Genomic DNA, 27,106 nt, shown 5'->3' on the forward strand with positions numbered 1-27,106 from the left:
TGCGCTTACCTATATAACCTACGGTGCCTTCCTACCGTGCCCAAATGAAACAAACAAATAACAACAAAACACCCAAACTACAAAAATAATAAACTAACAGAATACTAACAGAAATTTAATCATAATGAAATCAAAATAGAACAATGAAATCTAAACAATAAACTAAATAGCACCAAATAGCTCCCACAGGGGGCTTTCAAAGCACTTCATAATACTGGGTGTCACTGCCACCATTCTGTGGTCATTTTCACCGCTGGGCACAGAGATGACTGTTGATAATTACTGGCAGAGTGGGGACAGTCTGACACAGACAGGGACAGGCTGAAGGTGATGACACACACCCCTCCAGGTATCTGCTGGGGTCCATAAGCACTCGCCTCACCTCCTGTGCCTCTACAGCGATCACATGGTTTGTGGTGGCCGCTTGTTCGGGAACTGGGACACTGTTTCACTGTTTAATTTTTTTTAATCTAATTTTTCAGTTTACCTCCATTGTATCTGGGTGGAGGCAGAAATCCGAGTTAGGCACCACAAAACCTGGACAAATAAAACCAAACTAACTACATAGCAAAATACCATTTGGGGTGTGTTTATTTATTTATTTTGAACGGATGCTTTCATCATAACCCTGTTTCTGATGTTGAAGGAATACTTTCAAGATAGGTTTGTGCCTCTTCTATTTAAAGACTGCAATATGAGACGAAATGGCTCATTAAGACGTCACCTCTTGTGTTTTGGGCTGTTTTCTGTGTTGCTACATTTGTCAGCAGTGCACAGTAAACACTTGCTGTTATCCTGAGTTCACAGTGGGTTGATGGGGGGAACAGGATGATGCATCAAACCGGCTCCCTCAGTGCTCCTCTGGGAGAGGAGGGGAGGCAGCTATATTTCATTTTCCTCCACTTACAGGAGATCCGGCAACATGTCCTTTACAATCTATGTTCCTCTGTCTGTGTCTTACTCGCTCATACAAAAATACACTGTCCTACACATTTCCACTCCCCTTTGGCTAATGGCACTATTGAAAGTTGGGGATTAAAAAAAAAAAAAAAAAAAACTTATTGCAATGCGTCATGGAGACAAATGCGTAGCTGAAGAATGAAAGAAACAGACAACAGTTGCTAGAAGCAGGTGCAAGCCTTGTGCAGTAAGTGTGCTCACTGCAGCTGCTACACAATAAAAGCCCTCCAGTGCAAAGACCTGATTGTTGCTGCTACAGATGAAGGTTGCTGAGATTAGTCTGGGTTTAAGTGAGAATAAACATAGGTCTTAATCTCTACTATTCTACTTCTACTACCTCCTCTAGTCTGCTCTACTATACGATACTATATACTACACTATACCATACTAAACTATACTACACTATACCATACTGTACTATACTACACTATACCATACTATACTATACTATACTATACTACAACAGCTGCTTTCCCCTCTCCTTCTACTGATTACACAGTAGCTTCTACTGTTGCTGCAGCTGCTACTACAGTACTACTACTGAATGTATACTAAGCTGCTACATCTACTGCTACTTATAGTAGTACAACTCCCACCACTACTACTACTACTAACCTACTTCTACTACTTTCAATATGACTATTATTACTATCACTTCTACTACTAAACCCACCAATCTACTTGCAAGTAGTAAATCTGCTATCTACTAAATTACTGCTTCTACTACTACTACAGTATCTATTAAACTACTCATTTTCCTACTGACCATACTACAGCTACTAAACTACTTCCTCTATTTACTTCTACTACTTCTACTAAGATTACTTCTACTACTACTATATCTATTGTTGCTACATCTACTCATGTACGTCTTCTACTTCTAAGACTACTTCTGCTACTAATGTATTTGCTGCTTCATCTACCACTACTACTACTTCCTCTACTAAACTACTACTATGACTATTACTACTATTACTATTACTACTACTTCTACTGCTTGTCCTGCTATTATACTATTACAGCTATTGCTACAATTACAACTTCAGCCTGTTCTGTCAACATACAAGTACTACTATTATAGCACTTCTACAATTATTTCCATTACTAATATACTATTAAGTACAAGTACTGCTACTAATAGTGCTTGTTCCAATACTTCTGGTATATACAAATTAGCATTTTAAAATGTTTATTTAGCTAAGTATGTACTAATGATGATAGCAATCAATTGCATTCATAATATATGCACTCAGGTGGGTGCATACACACAATCACACACACACACACACACACACACACACACACACATTGGGAAAATATGCCAAGGACTGTTACAGGCAGGGTGCCTCACAAAACGATGGGATATTGTAACCATGGCAACACTTGCCAGTCCCTGAGTTTCTCTCCAGGGATCAAAGAGTGGCAGTGGTTACCTCCCCTCATCTCTCTCCCATCACTCTGTGAGCTCCTGTTTTCATTTTTTGGTTTAATTTTTTTTTTTTTTTTTTTTAAATCTTTGTACATCCGTTCCCTGGATGGTTTGCTATGCATGCATGCTCTGTGTTTAGCAACACAATCACACAGCTGCACACATTCACACCTGGGGGCTAACCACAAAAACAGCTTTTGGGCACCGAGCAACTCGACTGAAACCATTTTTGAGTAATTCAAGAGCACCCAAGCATCAGCAGTTAGGCTAGAGCAGAGCTGAGCTCATTATTCATCCACCTCTACTGCCCAGACTTCTCCAGCTGAACACTTCTCTGTTACAAACCTGCTGCTGCAGCCCTCAGGGAGGTGATGACGCCAACAGTACCCAAAAACAGCACCTAAAGAACCAACATGGCCATTAAGGGAGTAGATAAAAGATGTCTGTCATTGTTAAACTGCTAAAGAACTGTGTCAGTGGTGGCTGCTATAGCGACTGAATTTCCAACTGCTGCCAGGAGAATATTGACGCTAACTTAAAGCACAAGGTTTCTATCCTCTTTTAGTAGTTAAATGTAGCCAAACTACCATGTGTCTTACATTACACAGATGTAAACAAAAGTAGGCTAGTCATTTCTGAATACTGTCCCTCTTGATGAAATGTCAATTGTCCCTAGCAGATTTGATCAGCTGTAGCTAGCTAGCGAGTAAAGCTAACTCCTCATCCTCTGACTTAATGTTTCCAGCTATAACTAACTAGGATTACCGTTTTGCAGTTGTATGCCTCTGCCAACAACTCATGTAATGTAGTGAAGGTAGTAAGTTTATTGTATCATAATTAGCATATGCATTCTTCAGTTATGGCCTAAAACCTGTTCGGTGAGGTAACAGCTGACTTTGACCTTTGACCACCAAATTCTAATCATCCTTGAGTCCAAGTGCATGTTTGTGCCAAATTTAAAGAAATTGATTCAAGGTGTTTCTGAAATATTGCGTTCAGGAGAATGGGATGGACAGCGCGGATGCATAAATACACGTCTTCAATATAAGGACATTAATATGAACAAGGTAGCTACATAATGTAAATAGCTGAAAGAGTGTCCCATAGTTACACAGGCCTATGCAGGGTGAAAGGTCAATATCCTAATATCCTAACCACATGTTATTGGCTGCGTGATTTTGTAATGTTCCAGCTGGCTCAAAAACCACATAAAAGGGTCTTAACTATGTACACAACGGCTACGTATGTAATATGCTAAAATACCGATGCTAAAGCTACATGTCAAGGACAAAAGTCAGTATCATCATCAGATGATGATTCATTTAAGGTTGATGTGTAAACACCAGTAAACAGCATTGCTCCTGTACTGCAGTGTACAGCTTCTTAACCCTTCCACTAAAGTAGGCTACAATTTTATTAAAAAAAATAATATAATTAAAATATAACCCTGTGTGATGACTAGCACTCACTTGGAAATGCAACAGGCCTTTTCACAGCAAACATTTTAAAGTCAAAAAGCGCAGGTGCGACTAATAACATTGACAATGTTTCCTGTAATTAGGTGGACTCAGAGTCTCACCTGTGTGTCACTACAGTACATTTCTCTAGGATAATTGCAGAAAATCACTTATTACGTTTTCATATTGGCTGTTATGTTGCACCACACAGGTTTAAATTGCAAAACAAAAATAAAACCACTTAAACACACTAGAGACTCCTGCCTCTAACCGAAAACCAACAGCAGTCGCTTTCACCTTTAAATCTGCACTTGCTGTCAAGCTTTCTGAGCAACATCTCACTTTTGTCAGTGCGACCTCATTTTTTGTTACCCAGTATACTGTCTGTAACGGGGACAATATCAGAGTGAAGTGATTTGCCATAAGCTTGTGTTGTTTGCTGGATATCCATTATGTTTCTGTTTTGGTGTAATGAAAGTGAGAATCACCCGAGGCTGTATTTGTTTACATCTCTGTGGAATAAAATAGGCAGTAATCACAGTAGTTTCCAGCAGACACATCCTTGTTAGAAGCAGAAACATGTAACACAGAGATGATGTTTACAAAGAGTCAGAGTTTCATTACAGCAGCTTTGGGGCATTCATGCAGCGTTTGGGCCAATTTCTCCAAAACAGCATAATAAAAGCAAAAATATACAAGCAAGGGAATACACGGAGGCTTCCGATGGGAAAGGGAATCATAACATTTGAATGCAAAATACTGCATACGTATTTTGGCAAAATATGTTTCCTGATATTCATTATCTAATATTTTAAAAACACAGAAAAATTTGTAATTACATCCAGTGAAATTATTACTTGGTAAAGCGATCAAAGCAGCAGATGAATTTTTATTTTCATGCAGTAATTATTTCCTCAGCATTCTTGAAATAGTGATTCTCTTTCTTTTAATGAGACGAGTTATTTAACGTTTAATAGTTTTGTTTATCATTAATTGTACTTAATTGTACAAGTAGCCCTGTTTTGAAACATACATATACATGAACATCCATAATAAAATGGTTATTGTTCTTCAACAATAGGAAGAAGTCAGAATTAGAAGAAGTCAGAATTAGTGTAAGTAATATTAAAAACCAAAATTAAAATTTTTTCCTTAGTTTTATTTAGAAATTTCACAGTTTAGTTATGTATGCATCCATATTGCAAAGTAAGCAACTGTTGTTGAAGTCTTGTTGGTATCAAAAATGGTTTACACAGATAGAGTAGGTGGTGACAATCCTCCCTCCTTGCCCAGGGTTACTGTTTACATAAGGACATTTATTGTCATAAGTTTAATAGATTATAAACTATACATTCTAATTATAAAGTTATAGGTGCCAAAGTGGAACCAAAGTTCCTTAAAAGTTTCTTTTTTCCATTTCACTTCAAGATAAGAGTGCTCTCCAGCCAGTTAGAAGTGGACGATACGGCTTTGGACTTTTGCTGCCAGAGTTTCTTTGCTCTGTGGTTTCATCACTCCACGCCAGCAGAGTGTAAAATAGGTTTGCAGTATTGCGCTGTGGACTGTCGGCGATGCGGGAGGATCGGAATTTCAATCAGCTTCACCCTGTGAGCAAAGAGCAGCGTCCAGGCTGCGGCCTTTAATGCCTCCTGGCAGGACCATTACAAGCTGCGCTCACAGAAGAGAAAAGGCACCACATTTCCCATAAAGCCATCTGCCACCTGCTTCTCCCAAGCGATGAATGATTAAACTGTGAGCGGTCACCTTATGTGATGAAGCCGATCATTAAGCTGATCATGTAAACTTTTTTTTACTGTATGTCATATGGAGATTTTCACAACTGGGTTGTGTATTTTTTGAACCAAATTTTAGACGAAAAAATAAATAAAAACAATACATAAACAAACAGTGGAGGGGTATATAGAGTGCCTTACTGCTTCTCCCGCTCTCTCTCTATCACCCAGTTCATATAGTTGACCACAAGCCTAAATTAGGCTTATTTAAAATTGAGCTTCTTTTGATTAATGCACAGTAATTGTCCCTGTCAAATTGACTCATGAAATAAAAACAAAATAAATTGTCAATGAATTATTCCTTGTAACTTTGCCTCTCTCTCAACAGAGAAGCTTGGACTTCTTTGACTTCTACTTCCTCAAGTGTCCTCTAACCTTTTCTGTTTTCCACCACACAATGTTATCTCTGCAGGCGTGTTCACATGTCGGGACAGTTGATAACAAGTCAGGGTCGCACACTGAAGAGAAAGCCTTTTAAAAACATTTTCCTGTCTTTAAAGTTTTATTTTTAGTTTGTCTAAAAGCCGACTCACTTTCAGGTTTTTCCCATGGCTTTTTTCCTAATAGGCTGTCTGTGTGTTGTCTATCTATATGTGTTGAGACTTGTTTTCCATTGTGTACCATGCATGCAGTTTGTTTCTTTGTTTTTAAGATGACGCCAATCCAATTTGTTTCGGCCCCAGCTCCGACAGAAACGATCACTCACAGCAACATGCCACCTGACAATTTAGACCAACACAAAGGAAAAGGATTTGGAAGCAGAAAGCAGTATTTGATCATTTTTTTATTCTGTTGCAGCCGAGCAGAGGAAATCCATTTGTCGATTAGGAGGTGTGTGTGAACGGCCCCGTGCCTAAATTGGCAGTAATCTCTCTTTGTCTTCCCGTCCTCCGTCTCCTGCAGCGACAAAACAACCACCTCTCTCATCCTTTTTATCTCCTTTCCTCTCATCCTCCGCTCTTCTTCTCTTCCACTGATTGTTCGCAGCCGAAGCACTGATCCATCCATCTGGTTGAATGAAGCAGCAGTTTTGTATTCAGAACTGTCTTTTACTGTAGCTCTCAGCTGCTGGCTTCCTGTCTGCCTTGATTTTTCCAACAAAGAATCAAAGTTTCTGTTTTATGGAGCTTCAGTAAATCACCTGCAGTGCTGTGTTGTGCTTTGATTACATGTTGTGGATGTGAAGCATGTGAACATCATTAATCATTTTTGTGTAGGGACAGATATTGCGTTTGCGATACGAGTCATAATTTCATTTGTTTTTGTATTTGATTTTCACTGAAAAAAAAAAAAATGTTCCCTAATGTCTGGAGAATATGATTTGGAGACTGGGGGCATCTCTGTTGCATTACAATGTGTGTGTGTGTGTCTGTGTGACATTTTATCTTTATCAAAAATTGCAGCTCCTGTGATTTGGATATTGCACTTGGCCATAGTGTGATTTCAATAATATTTAGATTAATTGTGCAGCCCTATTTCTGTGTAATATAACTTGCATTAAAGAAAAAGGTATGATGCCATATCCTAACACTTTTGCTTGAAAATGTTGGAGGTAAAATAGAAAGCATGTGTGCCTGAAACGATGGTGATAATTCCTAATTCCGCAGGAGAACTAAGGTGACGAGGGTGGCAGAGTGTCCCTTGATCTTCTGCGTCATGATGGACTTCCAGTGGCCACGTTCACAATTTAAAACATTAGCACCCGATACTTTCAGAAACCTTAGGGTGTCAAATGTAAAAATTGACAAACTGATTAAGCGATGACTGAATGGAAAGACTGAGAGGCACGTGTGCTACCCTGTCTCCTGTGAATTATCTTCACATACAACTAATCTGCACTTAAACATTTAGGAATAAACGTAAACATGCTCCAAATATTCTGAGCTGTATTTCATATCACAAAAAAAACCAAAACAAATCAAGGTGATTGGTGGATGCCTGGACGTTACAATAACCACATGATACTGGAGACCGAGTTTCACATTAGGCCTCATGCTTCAAATCAGTGTTCCCTATTTCAATATTCACCAAGACCACATCTGTTCCCAAACCTTATGCCGGGAACACACTGCTTGCGTGGCGTGAGCATGGCGGCTCTTCATTTTTAATTATTTCGGATTTATTTTTGACAGAAAAAAACACTGACTACATGCATCCGCTTAAAATGGTTAAAATATTTATATTTATATTTATTCATGTCTGTGACACATTCAGATGTCAACTGTGTAATGGTGCTGGTATGTAAAATGACATCAACAGGTCTATTTTTGCTGGGAGACACTTGACACACGTGAAAAGAAGGCAAGACGCTGAATCACATGTGTCGCATGTCCGCTCTAACTTGTTAACATGGGTGCTGAAATGAAAACCAAAACGTCAGCAACCACAACACACACACACTTAAGCAAGTGTAGGTGTCTTGAAACACGACCATAAAAACTGAATTAATACAGTTTCAGGATGTGAGGTGTATAAGAAATACTTTGTGCCAAAGATCTATCTATCTCTGAGATGTGAAAAGATGCTCAAAGAAGTGAAAAGCCTGTTTTCAAACCAGTGAATCTTAACCAGTAACAAACAGCACTCACATTTAAAATGTTTATATGTGACTACTAGCCACAGCTCCAACAAGCAGTTCTGAGCCATAAATGTTCAGTGAGAAGCTGCTGAGTGAATACAAGCAGCAGTGGGTGATTCAGCAGGAAGCACAGTAAACCCTGCAGGGCCACACAGGCACATTTCACTGAGATAAATGCTCAGAACAGATGTGGTTTCACCTGTACAGTGAGGAGAAACCACAACAGGAGGAGATACCAGTCAACACAGCCAGAAACAGCAGCCTGCAGCAGGTGCTGGGAACAAAGCAGGAGCAGAGTGACAGGCTGTTCATCACACTTTCAGCTTCTGCGCTCCGAACATTGATCCAGATTGATCAATCTATTGATGAATGTCAAGTTATTCAGAAGCATGAGCAGTGAAGTAACACCGACAAATGTGCCACCAGCTCAGATGCAGCTGGACTTCACTACAGGATGATCACGTCAGGTTTATAATCACAGTGAGTGTTTTCTAAATCCTCCCTCATCGTCAGCTTTTAACAGGAAAACCAGAGAATCACAGCTAAACCCATTTGGAGCCAACAAGAATCCTGAGGTTCAGCAGCCAAACCAAACATCTACTGTGTCATTTAAAAAACGAAGCCAGACTTCTTGTTTGTTCAGTGTTCTCTGAATGGTAATTTGTATGATTTAGATTTAAATCAGAAACTGATCTGGGCTTCGGCAGGAACATGTCATATCTCCATGCAGTCCAGGCCAAAAATATCACACATGGCGGGAAATATTGCAGTAATCAATATTATTGAATATCGGCCCAAGACTAATCCGACCAAAGAACAAGTAAACAAGATTACACAGGAACAGACCAAGGAAGCCATGATAATTCATGAAGCACAGGTGGCTTCTCAGTTTTTTAACATGTGACAGTTATTGAAAACAGTTTCACCCTTCTGTTTTAATTTGGAACAACAATAAATTTGTGCATGTTTTCTTAGTACATAGTCTTTCTTCATATACTTTATAACTACTGAATACTGAGTGTGATTATTAGTGCAGCAGAAAAAATATGTATATTGTGGTGTGTAGTTTTTTGCATTAAAAAGTATGAAAGGTCACTAAATGTGACTGGTAAGAACAAGATTTAACACAGAGACCAAAAAACAGAACAGTTGAAATTATGGGATCTCTTACTACAACTATGTTTCTGACCAATGAGCTTGCTCCGCTACTGTGACATAACAATGCTCATACACCTGCCTGTGTCCATGTCCTGCGCCCACATGTATGAGAGCACAGTTACAGTAAACCATGTCAGCAACTCGGCAGCTCTGCCCCGACCCTACCGACCAATCAGCATGTATAAAATGTTAATGAGCGTTGCCATGGTGACAGTCACACCAGGCAAACCAGCGGTGACCTTCTCCAGGTTCCAGATTAATGATTAGGAGACCTGAGCTGAACGCAGTCTCTGGTTCAGATCCCAGGAGGGACAAATCTGGCTCAGACAGACACACACAGAGGGGCTTCACAATGAAAACACACTGTGTACAATAAAGTGCAACAAACATAAATCACTGTATGGACAAACAGCAGCTGATAAGACCACACACACAAACACAAACACAGAGAGAGAGAGAGATAGAGAGAGAGAGAGAGAGAGAGAGAGAGAGAGAGAGAGAGAGAGACTATAGATCAGTAAAGAGCAACTGAAAGTAACAAATCATTGACAAATGTCTGCCTGTCATGACAAAAGACTCATTAGAGCTAAATGCTCATTAGAATAAACAGTGTCTGGCTGCAGCCTCATTTTTAAATCAGAGGGTTTTAAAATATACACATGACAGGATGCTCCCGCACTAAGAGGAAGTCATCCACTGTTTTTTGTGGATGCATTAACATGCAACTCCTCAAAACTGCTCACACTGGCACATTTAAAATTTGTGTTTTCAAATAAGATATGAAATATGTCTTCACATCAGAGATGCTCACAAGTTAAGTTTTTTCAAGTCCAAGTCAAGTCTGAGTGTAGTTCTCCGGGAGGCAGACATGAGGGAGATGGCGGCCACCCTCTCTCGCCCTATGAGGAAATTCAGCACACCAGATATTTCAATGTTAATGCACCAAAAAATAAGAAAATAAAGATTGAAGAAGTCCCAAACCTCAATCTCCCAAAAGTCCTTCAAGGATGAGTCTCAGGTCAAGTTTCAAGCATGCAACTTACAAGAAATATAAAGTTATCCCCTCTGTGAAAATGTAATTTGCATATTTTTTTTTATCTGACTGATTCATCGATTATGAAATAAGCACTTGCTGAATTACACATTTTGGAATGGAGAGTTTTGCTGTAGCAGGGATATTTTATGATCTTATCTCATGTTAAACATAAAATCTGAACCTCAAGTAACTCCAGTTGTCAGATAAATACAGTGGAGTAAAAACTACAGTAACCTAACCAAGCCATGACCGTTATTATAGTAACCATGGAGATGAAGGTCCGGTACATCACTCTCAGTACAGTCCGCGTGTTTATTATTGTAACCATGACAATCAAGGTCCCGAATGCCTGCTGCCATAGGGGTGCTATTTCATTCTATTGCTTTAAACTGGATATTTGTTGCAGGAGTTCAGATTAACATTTTTAAAAACCAGTGGCTTTTGGTCCTGCACAACCAAAATGTCCACACAGTTCCACAATGTTCTGTGAAATGACATAGTGACATGATCAGACTTAGTTAGAGCTGAAGGTCAAACAGACTGTTAATGTTATCCTGAGGTTTTCGTTCAAAACTAATTCTGAGATTGATCATTTCTCTCCAAATTGAAACTGAACCCAGATGATCTTCAGGGTTGGAGGTAAATGTATCTGACCACCCACTCTTTCTTTCCGGTGTGCTGCCTCACTGCTAAACTGCTTTCTGCTTCTAAATTCAAATTTGTGTTAACTATTCCAGGCACGGAAGCCTGTCTGACTTTAAACAAACAGATTGTGCATTTTGAGACTCCCCCACATGTTTAAATAAGACGTGTCAACCATGAAAAAGCTATAAGCTGAGATGTTGAACAAACTACACAGAGGAGTAGATCTGACAACAGATGTAGTGATACATAAACTGACCTATGACCTCCAGTCGAGGATCAACAGGATCAGAGAGATAAATAAGTTTCTCTTTATTCTATTGTTTCCCTTATTTTGATCATTTTCTTCTGCATAAAAACCAAACTAAGTCCGAACTACCGTGAAATGCAACAAGGTCACTGTGAAGTCACTGTTGAGTACTGCAGACAAATCACAGCTCCTTATGAATATTTCAATGTTATGAGAATTATGATAGGTGTACAGCAGTACCACAGGAGACTAAAAATGTCGAGAAAGTACAATAAGGTCACGATATCCTCACGACAGAGTGCCACTATGAGTCCCTGAAGGGATATTTCAGGAACTTTTTAAATACTGTAAGAATATTATGTGCACAAGGTCTCTATATAGTCACTTTTGATTAAAAATTTGAATATACAGTTCCCTTGAGGAGCACTTTAAGATATTTATAGGAGTTCTCTCAACTCACTCCACGTTTGAGTTCATACAATCTGTGTTTAAAGATTTATTTTATTTTTTCTTTCTTATGAGGCTTGTTAAAACAATGTCAAAGCAGGGAATGTCACTTGTAGGTGATAAGCTTGGGACGAGCCCGAAGACGAGCTGGAAGCTGCAAAGACTGGTGAGAGCAGTGTTTCCGCCGGCTCAGTCTGAGAGAGTCAAGAAAGAGCAAAAACCTTAAGACTTGAGCAGACCAAACACTGAAGCACTGGTCAGTAATGACTGGATTTCTGGAGGTAGACGACCCTACAGACCCTGCAGACACCATGCCAACTGTGACGTGTCCTTGTACCAAAACAAACATGGACGGCTACCAGCAGCTTGCAGTGTTTATATGAAGTGAAAAGGCTAAAAAGGAGAAAGAAAGCGCTTTGGTTTTGGTCAGATCTTGGATGGAGAGGCGTATGGGACAGTATAGTCTACAGAGGGAACTGGAGGTGGGCAGTCTCCCACACAAAACACAAAACTGATTTCAGCCGCAAATATCAAACATGTTTAAAAAATCTTTATGTGAACAACTGGCAGCAACTGGATCTGAAGACTTGAAGATAAAAATATTTACATATAACACACTATATGATTTTGTCTGACCAACGTCAAAACCAACTGACCCAGACTGGAACAGACCTGGTTCAACTTGGTACCATCAGTCGTCATGGCGATAGCTTTTAACGCAATTTTATTGTTATGGTTCACTCTCGCCGCTCTCGAAGCAGCGTTTTCAGACCCACAATGCAACTTGTCAATGATAAACCTCTGACAAACCCGCTGTACTCTACCTGCTCCGAGACCAGCTGGTGAACAACGTGAAGCATTTAGCAGCTAAAGAACCAGATATTTCCCTCAGGAGTGACTTCAGTGGAGGCCAAAAACAGAGCTAAAACACAAACACAACTGTTGCTCCAGTAACTGCTGGATGTGTAATCCAGCAACTAAAAGGTTCACTATATAAACTTAAAACTTATGGATCAACAAAACATTGAATCTTCACATGAGAGACATTTCTTTCCCGTCTCAAACCAATATTCATCGTTGTGTCTTTTAACCATGAACACAGTTGCTCTATAACCTTAACCCTGTGTTTATTTTTGTAACCATGATGTCAAAGAACCTTTAATCTTAACAAAATACTTATTTTAACTCAAGCCATGAGCTTTCCCTAAACCAAACCACGTTGTTTTTGAGCATAGACTAGACAACACCCCTATGGGTTGTATCAGAGGGTAGGGAAGAAAAGCCTATGTGGTCAACGCTTGATGGCTCAAGACAGGGCCAATTAATTAGCTAACAATGCACAACCCTGAACATATATGCATTAAATCAAAGTGTCAAAACCACTGGAGATGGATGAACCAGTGGCTTTTGTGGCCCCCCCCCTCCCTAGGCAGTTGCCCCTTTAATATAGCCTTGGGTCAAACAGGTTAGGAGCCACTGCCACATGCTACAATAATGTAGCAATAAAGTGCAGTAAAGTAAATATTACATAACTGTAATACTCTGCTTGTCTGAGCTAGTTGGCAGCATTATAGTATATTTTCAAGACCATGGTTAAATTATAGGTATCAGTGATATGACAAGAGAAAAGAAAATGCCATGAAATGTCAAAATGGTACAATAAACTAAAAGACCCTGTAGAGTTATTGAAGGATTAGTGTAAAATCTGATCACAAAACCATACGCATCGTTAACAGAACAGTTACCTACTGTACCTTCTGTAGAATATATGTGTGTTGTTTCTAAGTGTAAATGACTAAATAGAGTCTGAAAGCCGCAGCTCCGAGCTCTCTGTTGTTTTGCTGCTCGTCTTCTCGGCTGAGTCTATACTGTGACTGCCATACTCTCTGTTTGCTGGTTATGTAATCTGAAGGAGGGGGGGGGGGGTCTGGACACACACACACACACTCTCCTCCCTCTCAGCACAAGCTTCTTCCTGCTCTTCCTCCTCCACTCACCATCTTCTACAACACATCTCTGCATCAGTCATCCTGCGGGCTCCGATTCTCAAATCAGTGGGGGAATATTAGGTATCAGCTATTTATAGACTCTGTGCATGAGAAAAATTAATGTCAACAGTCATCATACACACACACACACACACACACACACACACACACACACACACACACACATACACGTACTCAATCGATAACTGGCTCTGTAAAGAGCACAGAGCTAGAAATTGGAGAGTGTATGTATAAGCTCATTTTTCATTGCTTTGCTTTGATGTGATCACTGACTATTGTTGTTGCCTCCTCTTGTCTACAAGCGAGTGTACACACACCCATTCCCTATTATCAGTGAGGTTTAATATTTGGGACTACTGTTAAATTCTAATTATGTTCCTGCATCATTTCTACATTTTACTTGATTTATTGTATAACCGTTTATATTTAGCTTTCTTGAATTATTTTTTTTTATCCTTTTTATTATTTTGTATTTAGTTTTTAAATTAGTATTTCAGCTAATATTATGCTACTGTGTACATTTTATTTTGTACATTTCATTTGTATATCCATTAAATGTATATTTTTCTGATATATTTTTATTTTAATATATATAGTTAATATTTTAAATAGCTAATATACTAAATTATTTTTTATTTTAACTTTTTTTGTTAGTATTTTATTTCTATAATTTATTTTGAAAATTATGGCATTCCTGAATTATTTCAAATATTTTGAGTTTCATACTATTTTCACTATTAATTTTCCTTATTGTAAGTTCAAATATAGGCTTCAAGACCCTGTTACCACGTCTTTTCTATTATTTTGTGGCCTATATTTAATTTATTTTATTGTATATGTTTTCAATTATGCAATGTTTATATATTACGTGCTATGAATCATTCACAGAATTTAAAATATTTTTTAAATTATTCAATTATATTATTATTTTTGTATTTTAATATTTTTTTACAATTACATTTTTTGTTACAAATAGTCCTGGATGACAGATGTAGGCCTGCGTAGTACAATAAAGGCTAATTTCCCTGTATTTGCTTCATCCTGCAGTTTACTGCACAGCAGTGACTTTATGCTGCTCTGATAATAATCCTGTGAGGTTTTGTACATTTGCAGTGGATCTCTCTGCTGAAACGTTATTGCAGGATCACAGTGTTTGTTTTTCCTCGGCTCAGGTGAAGCTGCAGCGAACCAGCCTGCCGGTTGCTGGCAGCTCCGCTGGTACAATATTGACACAGATCAGGCACAGAAATAGACTCCACGGTCTGTTCTGCAAAATGGCTCTGAGGAGCACCGGAGACGCAGCTACGGTCACGTTATCATTAAGAAAATAATCATCCGTTAATGTACTCACCGAATCTTCTGTCAGCAGAAGCGGGGGAGCAGCTCAGGGAAGCCAGGAGCAGGAGGAGGAGGTGGTGGAGGAAGGAAAAAGGCAAAGGTTTCATGTCTCTTCTGGGTTATTCTCTCAAAGTGTTAAAAGGCCATTTCTCCTTTGGTTCGTCCTCCTTTCCGTTCAGAGTGGCTCCTCCGCGGCTGGAGGAGCAGAGGAGAGCCGGAAGGTGGATGGATGTAGGAGGAGAGGAGAGAGGATGCAGGGCGTTTCTACTGCTGCTGCTGCTGCTGCTGCTTCTCCTGGAGGCTCGAGCTCTAAACAGTGAATTAGCAGTTAGACATGGTACATCCGGTGTGGAGTTCCAAAATAAACGTCTGAAAATTACAGTAATCTGGAGTTTTGGAGAAATAATATGCAAAGTGGAAACTGTAAGTGGATTCAAGCTGAAAATGATGTGTATTTATATAGTACTTGTTTACAACAACAATCACAAGGTAATTCGAATGTAAATTTTATAACCTGTACATTAGACAATCATAAAACAATGTTATTTATAAGAAAACGTGTAAAACATCAGTAGTTCTGTTTTCAAAAATAAAGAGGTTTCTGTTTTGTTTCCTAAAATTGTTTTATTTTATTTTTGCACATGCTCTTTTAATGTGGTCCATTTTCAAAATAAAACCCCTACAGACAAACACATAAGATAGGCTAGCTTATGTGCTTTAATAGAAAACAGGAAGATTTGTAAATCTTTTTTTGTAGTCTTGACTCTTGTTGCCAGCATTGTGGGTTTCTGAAATGATGAAAAGTATAAATTAAATATTAAAGATATTAACACAAGAGGACTGGTAAACAAAAGATAATAATAAAAGCTAGAATTGTTGCTTTAATGTTAAAGTGTGTTGTCACAGCATGTACTCTGAGCTACAATTCACTGGAGCTCCTGTTGCTTTAAGGGGAAAAAAGTAATAGATTAGACCATTTTTGTTTTTTGGTAAGTCACCAAAAGGAAGTGATTTTATATTGTTTTCAACGAATCATAAACATCCATTTTATACATTTCTCCATGGTATTTTCAGATTAACAGTAAAAAAAGGTTTGCCCCATACTGTGTGTGTCAAGTCAGGGCCAATAAAAGTGCCTACATTGAATAAAATACAATTACTTGTCCTGAAATTATGAGTATACATGAATGAGAATAACTAGCTTTTCTCTGGAAACTGAAAACAAATACAGTTATAGTGGTGTATTTCCCCTGGTGCTATGGTGTGCCATCAGGTCAAGCAAGGCAAGCAGTTCTCGCCCAGTTAAAGCTAAAAACAGACATCAGTCAGAACGATAGTAAAGTTCTGATGCGGATAATCCTGGGATCTTTGATGGGTGAGGAGCAATAGCCAAAGTGTGCTTGTCAGATGATATTGCATGCATGCGCAGACGTGTGTGGAAACTAAACAAATTACATGTTAAGAAGCAACAGTACAAATAGCAGGACAAGAGCAATTTATACTGATTTATCATGTCTTTGCAAGATATGCTGTAAATTTGGAAGTTTGAGACAGAATATTGTTACAAGAGTACCACAGCTCCTTTCAGGAATAGCTCAGTACAAAGGTGGTGTGTGTAGCAGAGAGAGAGAGAGAGAGAGCTAGAGAGAGAGAGAGAGAGAGAGAGAGAGAGAGCGGTGAGGCTGGTGACCGCTATTTTGCTAGTTAGTTAGCAAATAGCAGTATACCTGTGAATGTAGCAGTGACAAATGTGCAATAGGCTGTTTGTACCATAGCTACAGCTACAGCTACAACTACAGTTACAGCTGTGTTGTTTTTTTAAATAAAACAAGAGGCAACATGTCTTCAAACTGGCATTTAAAGGGTTATAATCCTGAAAACTAATAAACATTTGGTAGGTTTGAGCAGAACTGGAGTGGTTTAAGAGATGTATGCAAAAAAAGCAGAAGAAAATATTGATATAAACAGAATATTGAAAAAACAACAGAGGATATGAGATATTTCCCTCATAATACATGATGGAGGGATGTGACATTGTTTTATATCAGTCTTTTATATCAAGACATTTCTCAAAAGCAGAATATGATCAGGGTGACTTTTGAACACTGGAAATAAATCATGTACTCATCCTGGCAGTAGCCCCCGTGGCACTCAAAATTTCCCTGGAATTTTCTAGTATTTTATCTGTTACGTTTTGTTCTTCAAATAGAGTGACAGATATTGGATGAGTGTTTGAATCCATTGTTTTTTTTAATGTGAAAACTCGTTACCAAGTTCACTCACTTCATTTTTCTGCTGGAATGTGACACAGTTATACTAGCATGAATCATATCTGAATCACTATGTACTAATACTTACTAAAGTTTCTCATCAGCTTAAAAACATGGTCTGAAACATGTGAACAAACTGAGCTGAGGAGCTTTAACCTTCACTACATCCCTGGTCAGGTGGATGAAGGCGCCCTCTTGTGTTGTGCATCAGTTTCAGATTTCAGTTGTTCACCTGCTGTGATGTTCACTGCAGGAAGACGAGTAAAAACTTCATTCAGCCTTTGGCAGCTTTAAACAACATCAGTAAAAACACATTTAGATACATGCAATATCACACTTCACACAGCGGTCACACCCTGTAACAATGATGCTGCATTCAGGTCACATGGGAAAGATGGAAGACAACCAAACGCAAACCAAATGCACCTTAAATGACCTTTGTCTATTTGAGTTTACACAACTGAGCTGTGTCTTCATAAGAGGAAACCCAAACTCCAGCATAGAGAGGCTGAGTGAATGTGGTCTGGACTCTGTGGAGGAGAGTCATGGTTTCAGAGACGCTGTAGAAGGACAGAACACCTGCTCTGTGATCCAGGTACACTCCTACTCTGGAGGACAGAGGACCTGAGACTGGAGTTTTGATGTTGTTGTAGAAGAATATATAATCATTTTGGTTGCAATTTAATGCCCAAGATTTGTTATTGCATCCAAACACACATTCATCCGAGCTCCCTGCTCTGCTGATATTCTTGTATGCAACTGCTACAAAAACTTTTCCTCTCCACTCCACCTCCCAATAACAACGTCCAATCAGACTCTCTCTACTCATGACCTGATGCCATGTAATGAATCTATCTGCATGACAAGAATAAGACAGACATTGTCTAGTGTCATCCAGTGTGATTTCCTGTGAATATTTTAAGAAGTCAGCTCTGGTCCTGGGCTCTGGTTGTGACAGTGAAACATCCACTTCAGTCACTGTCAGTGAGATGTTTGTCCATGTGTCCCTCAGAATGTCCTGTAGTTTATCTCTGAGCTGTGACACAGCTGCTGTCACATCCTCAAAGTAGCTCAGAGGACGGATATTGATGCTGGATGAGTCTGTAGATTGACTGAGTCGTGACAGTGAGGGGTAGTTGTGTAGAAACTGGGTGTGATCCTCTGTGTGTGAGAGCTGCATCAGCTCAGCGTCTTTCCTCTTCAGCTCAGTGATCTCCTGCTCCAGCTTCTCCTGAAGCTCTTTGACTCGACTCACTTCAGTTTTCTGCTGGGATCTGATCTGCTGCTTCACATCAGAGCTTCTTTTCTCCATGAGACGGATCAGCTCAGTGAAGATCTTCTCACTGTCCTTCACTGCTTCATCAGCAGAGCCATTGATGGCCTCCACCTCCTGTTGAAGCACCTTCACATCTTTGTCTCTGTCCTGGATTCTCTGCTGGATTTGTTGTCGACTCAGCTGGAGCTCTCTCTACCTCTCAGTCCTTTCTGCTGCAGCTGAGACTGTGTCGTGGCCTTTATGTTCATCCACAGAGCAGAGATAACAGATACACTGCTGATTAGTGCGGCAGAACATCTTCATCACCTCATCATGACGAGAGCAGATGTTCTCCTGGAGCTTGTTGGAGGGCTCCACCAGCTTGTGTTTCTTTAATGGAGCTACATCGTAATGAGGCTGCAGGTGTTTCTCACAGGAGGAGACCAGACAAATCAGACAAGACTTGACAGCTTTCAGTTTTCTCCCAGTGCAGAAATCACAAGCCACATCTTCAGGTCCAGCATAGCAGTGATCTGCAGGAGCAGCTTGGAGTCCAGTCTTCTTCAGCTCCTCCACTAAATCTGCTAACATGGTGCTTTTCACCAGGACAGGTCTTGGTATGAAGGTCTTCCTACACTGAGGGCAGCTGTGGATTTTCTTCTCATCCTCTTTATCCCAGTGGGTTTTAACACAGTTGATGCAGTAGCTGTGTCCACAGGGAATAGTCACCGGATCCTTCAGTAGATCCAGACAGATTGAACAGCAGAATCTCTCTTGGTCCAGCTGATTTCCTTGCTGCGCCATTTCACCTCCTGAGAGTCAAAGTCAAATAGTTTCACTTTCTCTGAACAGAAACAATCTCTACCCCTTTGCTCCTGTTAATTTGCTGCAGTGTTTGACACTTATCATCTCCTGTAGTTCATAACATGTTGCCCACACCCATCCTCATACTTACAGATCTGTGAGGGGGAGGGAACAAAGAAATCTGTTGCCTGTGTGGAGCTTGATGAGTGCTGTTTGTTAGAGGCAAGGTGTGTTATCTTTCATTCACAACCTGCAGTAAGAATTATGACTCAGTTAACATAGAGAAGTTGCACTTTGAGCTATCACAGTGATGTGATATGTATTTCCACTGCTAACACTTCTTGGCTGCTACATCAACATTTTTTTCATTTTATTGTTGTATTTTGCCTTTAGCACAGTATCTAACTTCGTAGCTGGTTTTGATAAGTAAATGAAGCAAATATTCTGTTATCAGAAAGTCAGTTCCTCATATTTTCTTTTCCTTGATAGAAATATGAATTCAGTTCCAATTATAGGGAGCATTTCACTGAAGGAACTAAATATTTATCTATTGCCCAGTTACTAATAGAAACTTTATTACTGCTAACCTGTAGACCTCAGATGATTTATTCACCTTCAAGCACTTCACAGTCATAAATGTTAAAAAGAAGAGTCAGAAAAAAACCACAGTGCTGAACAGCTTCATGCGGCTATAGCCAGCTAAAGCTCTTTATTCATATTTAAAAGATGTTTAGGAGACATTCTGAAACATGGGAAAGTGTTGTAGCATTTTGTTGGTTCTCTTTTTCTACATGTAAATATCTCTGGGCCGTGTGAATCTTAAGGCACAAGATAAATTAAGAAGACGGAGAAGACAAACCGCCTTTCTGAGGACACACTCCACCCCAGAGGCATAGCTTTCAAATCCAATGGTTTACAGACAGATTGTTTTAATTACTTACAAAATAAAACACATACCGAGACAAAGAGGGTGACAGCGGGAAAACAAACAAGCAAAATATTAAAATGACAGAACGGCACAGTTCACATAAATGTATGTTAAATACTTCCTCGATGCTTGATGTGAAGTCCAACAAGGCAAAGGTCTATAGTTTGTGTTTTGAAGGTCAAAGGTCACACTGGCCACCTCTGTATCAACACAAAATCACTGCTCATCGGCTGCGTATGGTCACACAGATAACAAATGCATTTATTTTGAGTTTGTGTTTGATACTAAGAACTGTGTAATCTGTATTTGTTACTGGTATAAATCCCTTTTGAGTGAGTGCTGTAAAGTTAAATCAATGTTTAATAAAAAGTGCAAAAAAAAAAAAAAAAATGTAAATGTTATTTTCAGCACTGGTCTGTGGTCTTGCTTCAGATTACACATAATTCGTGTGTAACGACAACAGACACAACAACCTGTTGAAAAACGCACTTCATGACAAGTTAAGACTAATGTTGAACAAAATGTGAATGACGACCCCCGACAAAATAAAAGAAAGTTTGTTCAGTTCAAATATTGTATTAAAGCATCTTTCAAATAATTCAATTTGTTTGTAGGAATCTGGTGAAAACTGACACAGTCTTTTGTGCTGCTTTCATTCATCTCAGTGTTTGTGCAAACTGACAATCATTATATAAAAGTGGTTAATACTGGTCTCAAAGATTAACCAGCCACAAACACACACACAGGTCGTCCAAATAAAGGCCCGATTTAAAAAAAAAAAAACAAAAAAAAAAAACACATTCAGGGAGGTGGAATTACTTGAAGCTTACAACAAGGACTCACATGGTGAATTCAGTAAAACACCGTGCATTTCTACAGCTCTTAGTCGAGTCATACTCACCACTCTGCTGCTCAGTTTCTTTTTCAACACAAACAGTTTTTCCACTGCAAAGTTTTCACATTAAATCTACTAATAAAAAGAAAGCTGGAAGACTTTTAATGTGAAAATCAGACAGGAAATGTTGGCAATGTGTTCTTTTCTGGAAATTTCTGAATCTCAGAGCAGCAGAGTGGTGCGCTGACGTGACTATTTCATTATACTCATTTAGTTCTGCAGGAAAGTACGTTTTATGGACTAAACGTGAAGGAAGTTTTGAGTTTTCGTTACCTGGGAAACAGGAAATTGGGAATAGAAGCCTGTCTCTAATAGGCCTGATCCAAATGAATGTCAGGCTGCTATTTGAGAATTTATAGTACGCAGCCTCAGTGTCTCTTCTTAATACTACCACTGGAGGGCGTCAAGATTTTAAACTTCCACACATGGTGGCTTTAGATAAGTGATTGGTAATAATTTAATATAATTTAATCATTTCATTTAAATACAGTTCAGTTTTATGTAGGAATTAACTTAAAGTTCAACATTTTGGGAAAAACTCTTTTTCATTTTGTTACCAATAGTCAGATGAGAATATCGACGACACTCTCTCTGCCAGAAGAAGGTTAGCTTAGCATGATGAACGGAAAAAGGGTAAAGTGGCTAGCCTGGTTCTGTCTAAAGCAAGGTTAACAAAACAACCTACAAGCAGCTCTAAAGCTCACTAAGTTACACCTTAAATCTTCTTTGTTTAATTCTATGTCTCCCCGGGGTACGTGGTGGATTTCTGGGAGTGTTGTCTTACCAAGAAATAGTCCAGCACCTACAAGACCGCAACTATTTCTTCTCACACTCTACACCAATTTATGCAAATTAAGCAAACAAGATATAGAGTATTAATTAGTTCACTTAAAAGGTGGTGGTAGGTGGATTTTGTTACCTTCAGACAGAGCCAAACTAACCGACGTGGTGTCCTCTCATCTAACTCTCTGTAAGAAAATAAAAGCCAAAATATCAAACTATTCCTTTAAAAAAGCTTAGATATATTATTTCAAGACTTGACGCTTACATTTTTCAATTTTTAATTTAGAAAAACATTTTTCTTTTTTCATTTAAGATAAAATTATCTGATAAAACAGACATTTTTCTCCTAAATGAATTCAGGCAATGCTTAAATTGCAACTAAGGGTACAGATGATCCCCAACCAGATAAAAAAAACAGAAAAACAAAAATATTGTGCAAATATTCAATTAAAAACAAACAATGGTCTTATTTGAGTGTAACAGCAGGTATATTAACAGATGGAAACGACTGTGATATCAAGCTAAATAAACTTGGTACTATCATCATATTTAACACAAAATCTGTGTCCTTACAATTCTTATCACGTGGATAACAAACATATTTTTAAGTAGATTAAAGCCAGAGTACATTTGTGTTACCAAAAAAAACTTCTCTTTGGTGACATCTTCCCCTGCACCCGACCGTCAGAATATTTTTCTTTAAAAAAAAAATAAGATAAAATTACAAGCAATCATTTGGCCAAGTCAGGGACCACAGACCCCGCCCCCTCTTTCTCTCTTATCTCTAGAATAACTTGTCTGTTTTGTGCAGCATCATTGTACATTATTTACACATTTGTACATCATCGTTTGTGACGGAAACTCGAGGCAGGGAAACGCTGCAACAGCAAAAAAAAAGAAGAAAAAAAGACTGTTATAGTTTCTTCTATAAATATGGAATATTCCATAGCAGTATATAATGTCATATATAGTTTTCTACGTGTTGTATATACTCCCTTTAGTTGATCACACTCACTCACTTCTTAAAGGGGAGGTTTGCCTTGCGACTGATGTGATTAAATGAATGTTAAAAGCTGCTTTTCTGTTTCCTTTTTTTTTTTTTTAACAGTTACAAGGGACGAAAATGAGAAAAACACACGTCGTACTGTAGATTAAGTGGAAGTGTATATAACGTGGAAGTGTGGCGATATGATGATGGCGGTAATGATGGCGATGGAGACCTCTCGTCGCCATCTATAGCTGGTGTGGCTTCGTCAGGCCATCTTCACTCAGCTCATACCTGCAGGAGGAGAGAGAAGGATACGTGAGTGAAAACATGATCAACATACGATAGTGCGAATGACATGTTAACAGTTTTGGAGAGCTGGTTGAAACTCTTTACACTCAAGTCGCTGTACCAAGCTGCTACGGCAGCGGCTTTCAAAGTCTGAGACTGTGGACCTCCCCTCAGACAAACCATGCAAACCTATGGGATTATGATTGTGTTATTAACTGAACCAACTGCTGTTGGACATAACTTGAGACTAAACCTGTTTGCTATGTGTATCAGCTTCCTGATGAAAAACGATGACTTTAAACCTTACGACAGGGCGGATGTTACTGGTTGGTTTCCCTTTTTGAGGAGAGACAAAATAATCCTTGCACCTTGAAAAGCAAAACTACAGCTCCACAGTTCTGTAAATCATTGGCGCAGGAAACCGACACGTCATTTCACGTCCAGGTTCACCTGCAGCCGTACTTTCTCTACTTTCTTGTTATTTGCACCTTGGATCAGTAATTAATGGCAGCAGTAGAAATACAGTGAGTCAGGACCATTAATATAAACTCAATATCGCAACGTTTTTGCCCAAATATGTTCCATGAAAGGCTGCTGCTTTTTATTATATCTTCTCTAATATCATAAATGATCACAAGCGTCACACAGATGTGTCCATTTTAGTCTGCTGAGTTTTTTAGCCTTTCATACACAAAGTGTAACTTTTAATTCTTTTGTTGTTGATGTATTTGACGCCTAGTAAAAGCTAAACTTCTTTACCTAAAAAGGATTAAACAAGCACAAAAATGAGCATTTTCTACATCAAATTACTTTAATTAGTTCCTGTGTCATTATCAGAGCTTTACAAATCTGTAAAATACACTTTAAAAATAACTAACCATTGTGTCCAACCCTTGGTGATGTCCTCATGAGTCAAATCAACCAGGACCTGATGGAAAACAAAAAAAAAGAAAAAAAGCATGAAACTGGATATTTTAGTGACTGAAAGATCATTTTATGTTTCTAAATGCACCAGCAGATTATTTAAGATTGAGGAGACAGAAGATCCAGCAAACATCTGGAAACAAGTGAGCTCAAAATCAGCAAGAGGGCAGGACATTTTGTGCGGTGTTAAAAATGAAGTGCAAAGGGAAAGAGATAATGTCTGTACCTTTCCCAGAAGGCCTTTGTGTTTGGAGAGCAGGCCTCCACCGTTCTTCACGGCGACGTCCAGAGTCCGTCTGTGCAGCTCCACGAGGGAAACACTGAACTCAAACCTGAGCAGACCGAGGGAGAGAGGGAGAGAGATAGAGAGAGCTATGAAGACAACACAGTGCATCGATACCAGTCTGACTCGGCTTAATCAGCAGCTGAATCACAGAGTTTGACAAAGTTATTGAAAAAAACAAAACAATATAAGAGCGAGTGGCGGAGTCGGACTCACGTCTGATCATAAACGGGGTTGAGGGTTTTCTTGAAAGTGTGAGTTTTCCTCCTGCCCGACCTCCGTTTGTCAGGAAGCAAGTAGAGGCGGACGTAAGGATCTGACCCCTGATCAGTGAACGCTATCAGGTTTCTGCCGAGGTAAGAAAAAAACAGAATATTACTTAGAGCGTAAAAACACTGACCTCAACGCATAAACTCTTCGCTCCTCTTTGCTCGTACCTGCAGCCGTGAACGACCACGATGAGTTTGTTCCTCTGCGAGCTGTGTCTGACCGTCAGCTGGACCTCGCCCAGCGGGAAATGACTGGGGCCTGAACCGCTGCAGAGAGAAAGGGGGGGTTAACTCACAAACACCAGCGCCTCCTTTTCAAGTCTGTGTAAAACACGCAGCTCCAACTGAAGCTCAGCTTCACATCTGTGGAAATGTCCTCTCGAACACTTAGTCTGGTGATAATATATATTTTTCTTACTGTCAACAAATCCTATGTATTCCAAAACCAACAATAACTATATACTTATTAGTTATCATGTGTGCTTCCAAAGCTTGGTATATCTTAATCCTCTGTGTCACAGAGCTCCACTGTTTCCAAAAACTAGAGAGAGGAGCGTCACAAGCATTTTCAGATTTCCTTATGTCCCAGTGGGATCAGAGAGAAGAGACGTGTGACTCTAGAATTCTACAGTGAAATTAACTTCGTTATAATGTGACCCCTCCCATTAACGCTGACGAGCTGCTGGACATTGACTTGAGTTGAATTTTGGCCATAAACCTGCTGAGAATTCGTAAAGACTTCATAAAAGTTCAGCCGCAACATCAGTTAAAAACATCAAACAACATTGAAGTAACGACAGAGTCTCACTTCCAGTTGTTGTGAAAGCAGGGATGAAGTTGATCAGATCTGCATTTGCTAAAAAAAGCTACTTTTCTCAAATGAAGACATTCAAAGCTTTGGGTCAGACGCCCAGTTTGATTATTGGTGGAGAGAGAAATCGATACACGACTGATTGATAGATACTTTTGCAGCTGGTGGAGCCTCTGCTGCAGCTCCTGCGTGGCGTAGGGGTTGGAGATATCCGATGCGATGCTGGGCGTCGGCTCCTTGCCTCCTGCCAGGTACTGCTGGGAGCCCGAGATGGCCAGGTTAGAGGTGCTCCTCCCGGTCTCCGCCAAGCTCTGCCCTCCTCCTCCGCCTCCTCCTCCTCCCTGCCCCAGGTCTGTGCTTCCGGGAGACCTAACAGGCTCCTCTGCCTCCCTCCGCCGGTTCAGCGGGTCCTGGGCCGACACAGACGCAGAGCGGGGGGTGTCGGAGGTGGACGAGGGAGGTTTTGGGGAGTCTGAGGAGACCGAGGCCCGCGGGGTGGAGCTGGAGTCGGACTTGCGGACCTGCACCGAGGACGGGGTGGAGTTTGAGGAAGAGGAAGTGTCCTTATCCAGACACAACACCTGCAGTTAGACAAAACGACAGAGTCATTTTTTAACATTTGAAGTTCAGTATTTCACCAAGTTATCTCCATTACAACTAAACAAATATTTCTGCAAATATGACGAATGGAAAGTTTTGTGTTCCTTCATATATGATTGATGGATGAGTAGTTACAGTGTCTCCCCGTCTAGCCCACAGTCACATGACTCCCTCAACAAAAGGTCTTCCAAACCACAAAGTCATTTTACTGCCTGAATACAGTTTAAAAAAAAAAAAAAAGGAGCTAAAACATTTTAGACTACTTCTGCACATCGAAAGACTCCAGTGGATGAAAACAAATGTCCTGATGAGCAAACATCGTGCGCAGGTCGTCCTCCTACCCGCAGAGCCATCTTCATCTTGACGGTGCAGCTCGGTCCGGAGTTCTTGAGGGGGAAGCGCTGGTTCAGCGTCATGTCCTCCGCCTCCAGCAGGCGGCTCAGAGGCACCGTCACCGTCCCCAACGAACACTCATGTTTGGCGTCCTTCACCTGAGGACACGGGGTTCAAAGAAGCTTAGCCGATATGACACAACTGCTTGTATAAACACAAGAGCGTAGCAGCTATGAATTGAGCTTTTATGTAAGAAGCTCCCATACCTCAACCTCCAACTCTTGGGTTTTGGGGTTGTGGATGAGGAAGGTGAAGGCTTCCTCCCACACTGGTTCATTGGTCTTAAATCTGGTCTGAAAAGGGAACAACAGAAAGGTTGTGACTTGATATTTAACGAAGGAAATATTAAAACACGGTAAAGAGAGACGACACACAGACAGCCAGTGGAAAATGTGGATTTTCGAAACTACAGAAAGTTCTTCTGAGGTCCTGTGGAAACACCAACATGTAAACAGATCCAGTAACTGAAGTTACCAATTTCCTAAGAGGAACTGAACACAGATTACTTTTTTTTCCCC

At 39.7% G+C, this 27,106-nt stretch overlaps 2 protein-coding genes and 1 pseudogene across 5 annotated transcripts in view; all 3 read right to left on the reverse strand.

Annotated features, from left to right (window-relative positions):
- Positions 1 to 15,390, reverse strand: part of LOC111669744 (receptor-type tyrosine-protein phosphatase N2-like) — a 234,607-nt gene extending 219,217 nt beyond the window's left edge. The window contains exon 1 of the mRNA XM_023426189.2: positions 15,111 to 15,390. Coding sequence (XP_023281957.1) covers positions 15,111 to 15,204 — 94 coding nt within the window. The 5' untranslated portion in view covers positions 15,205 to 15,390. The remainder of the gene's footprint in view (positions 1 to 15,110) is intronic.
- Positions 15,391 to 16,977: 1,587 nt separating this feature from the next.
- LOC111669747 (tripartite motif-containing protein 16-like) lies at positions 16,978 to 19,435 on the reverse strand (annotated as a pseudogene).
- Positions 19,436 to 20,095: 660 nt separating this feature from the next.
- esyt2a (extended synaptotagmin-like protein 2a) overlaps positions 20,096 to 27,106 on the reverse strand; it is a 56,052-nt gene continuing 49,041 nt past the window's right edge. For all 4 annotated transcript variants that reach the window (XM_023426194.2, XM_023426193.2, XM_023426190.2 and 1 more), the window contains 8 exons: positions 26,795 to 26,881; positions 26,537 to 26,686; positions 25,749 to 26,176; positions 24,953 to 25,051; positions 24,732 to 24,863; positions 24,459 to 24,564; positions 24,187 to 24,236; positions 20,096 to 23,311 (listed from right to left, as the gene is read on the reverse strand). In XM_023426194.2, coding sequence (XP_023281962.1) covers positions 23,266 to 23,311; positions 24,187 to 24,236; positions 24,459 to 24,564; positions 24,732 to 24,863; positions 24,953 to 25,051; positions 25,749 to 26,176; positions 26,537 to 26,686; positions 26,795 to 26,881 — 1,098 coding nt within the window. In that variant the 3' untranslated portion in view covers positions 20,096 to 23,265. The remainder of the gene's footprint in view (positions 23,312 to 24,186; positions 24,237 to 24,458; positions 24,565 to 24,731; positions 24,864 to 24,952; positions 25,052 to 25,748; positions 26,177 to 26,536; positions 26,687 to 26,794; positions 26,882 to 27,106) is intronic.

The sequence above is a fragment of the Seriola lalandi genome, unplaced genomic scaffold (genome assembly GCF_002814215.2).
Source record: "Seriola lalandi dorsalis isolate HSWRI2012SDOR001 ecotype SW California unplaced genomic scaffold, Sedor1 jcf7180002054816, whole genome shotgun sequence".
NCBI classification, from domain to species: Eukaryota; Metazoa; Chordata; class Actinopteri; order Carangiformes; family Carangidae; genus Seriola; species Seriola lalandi.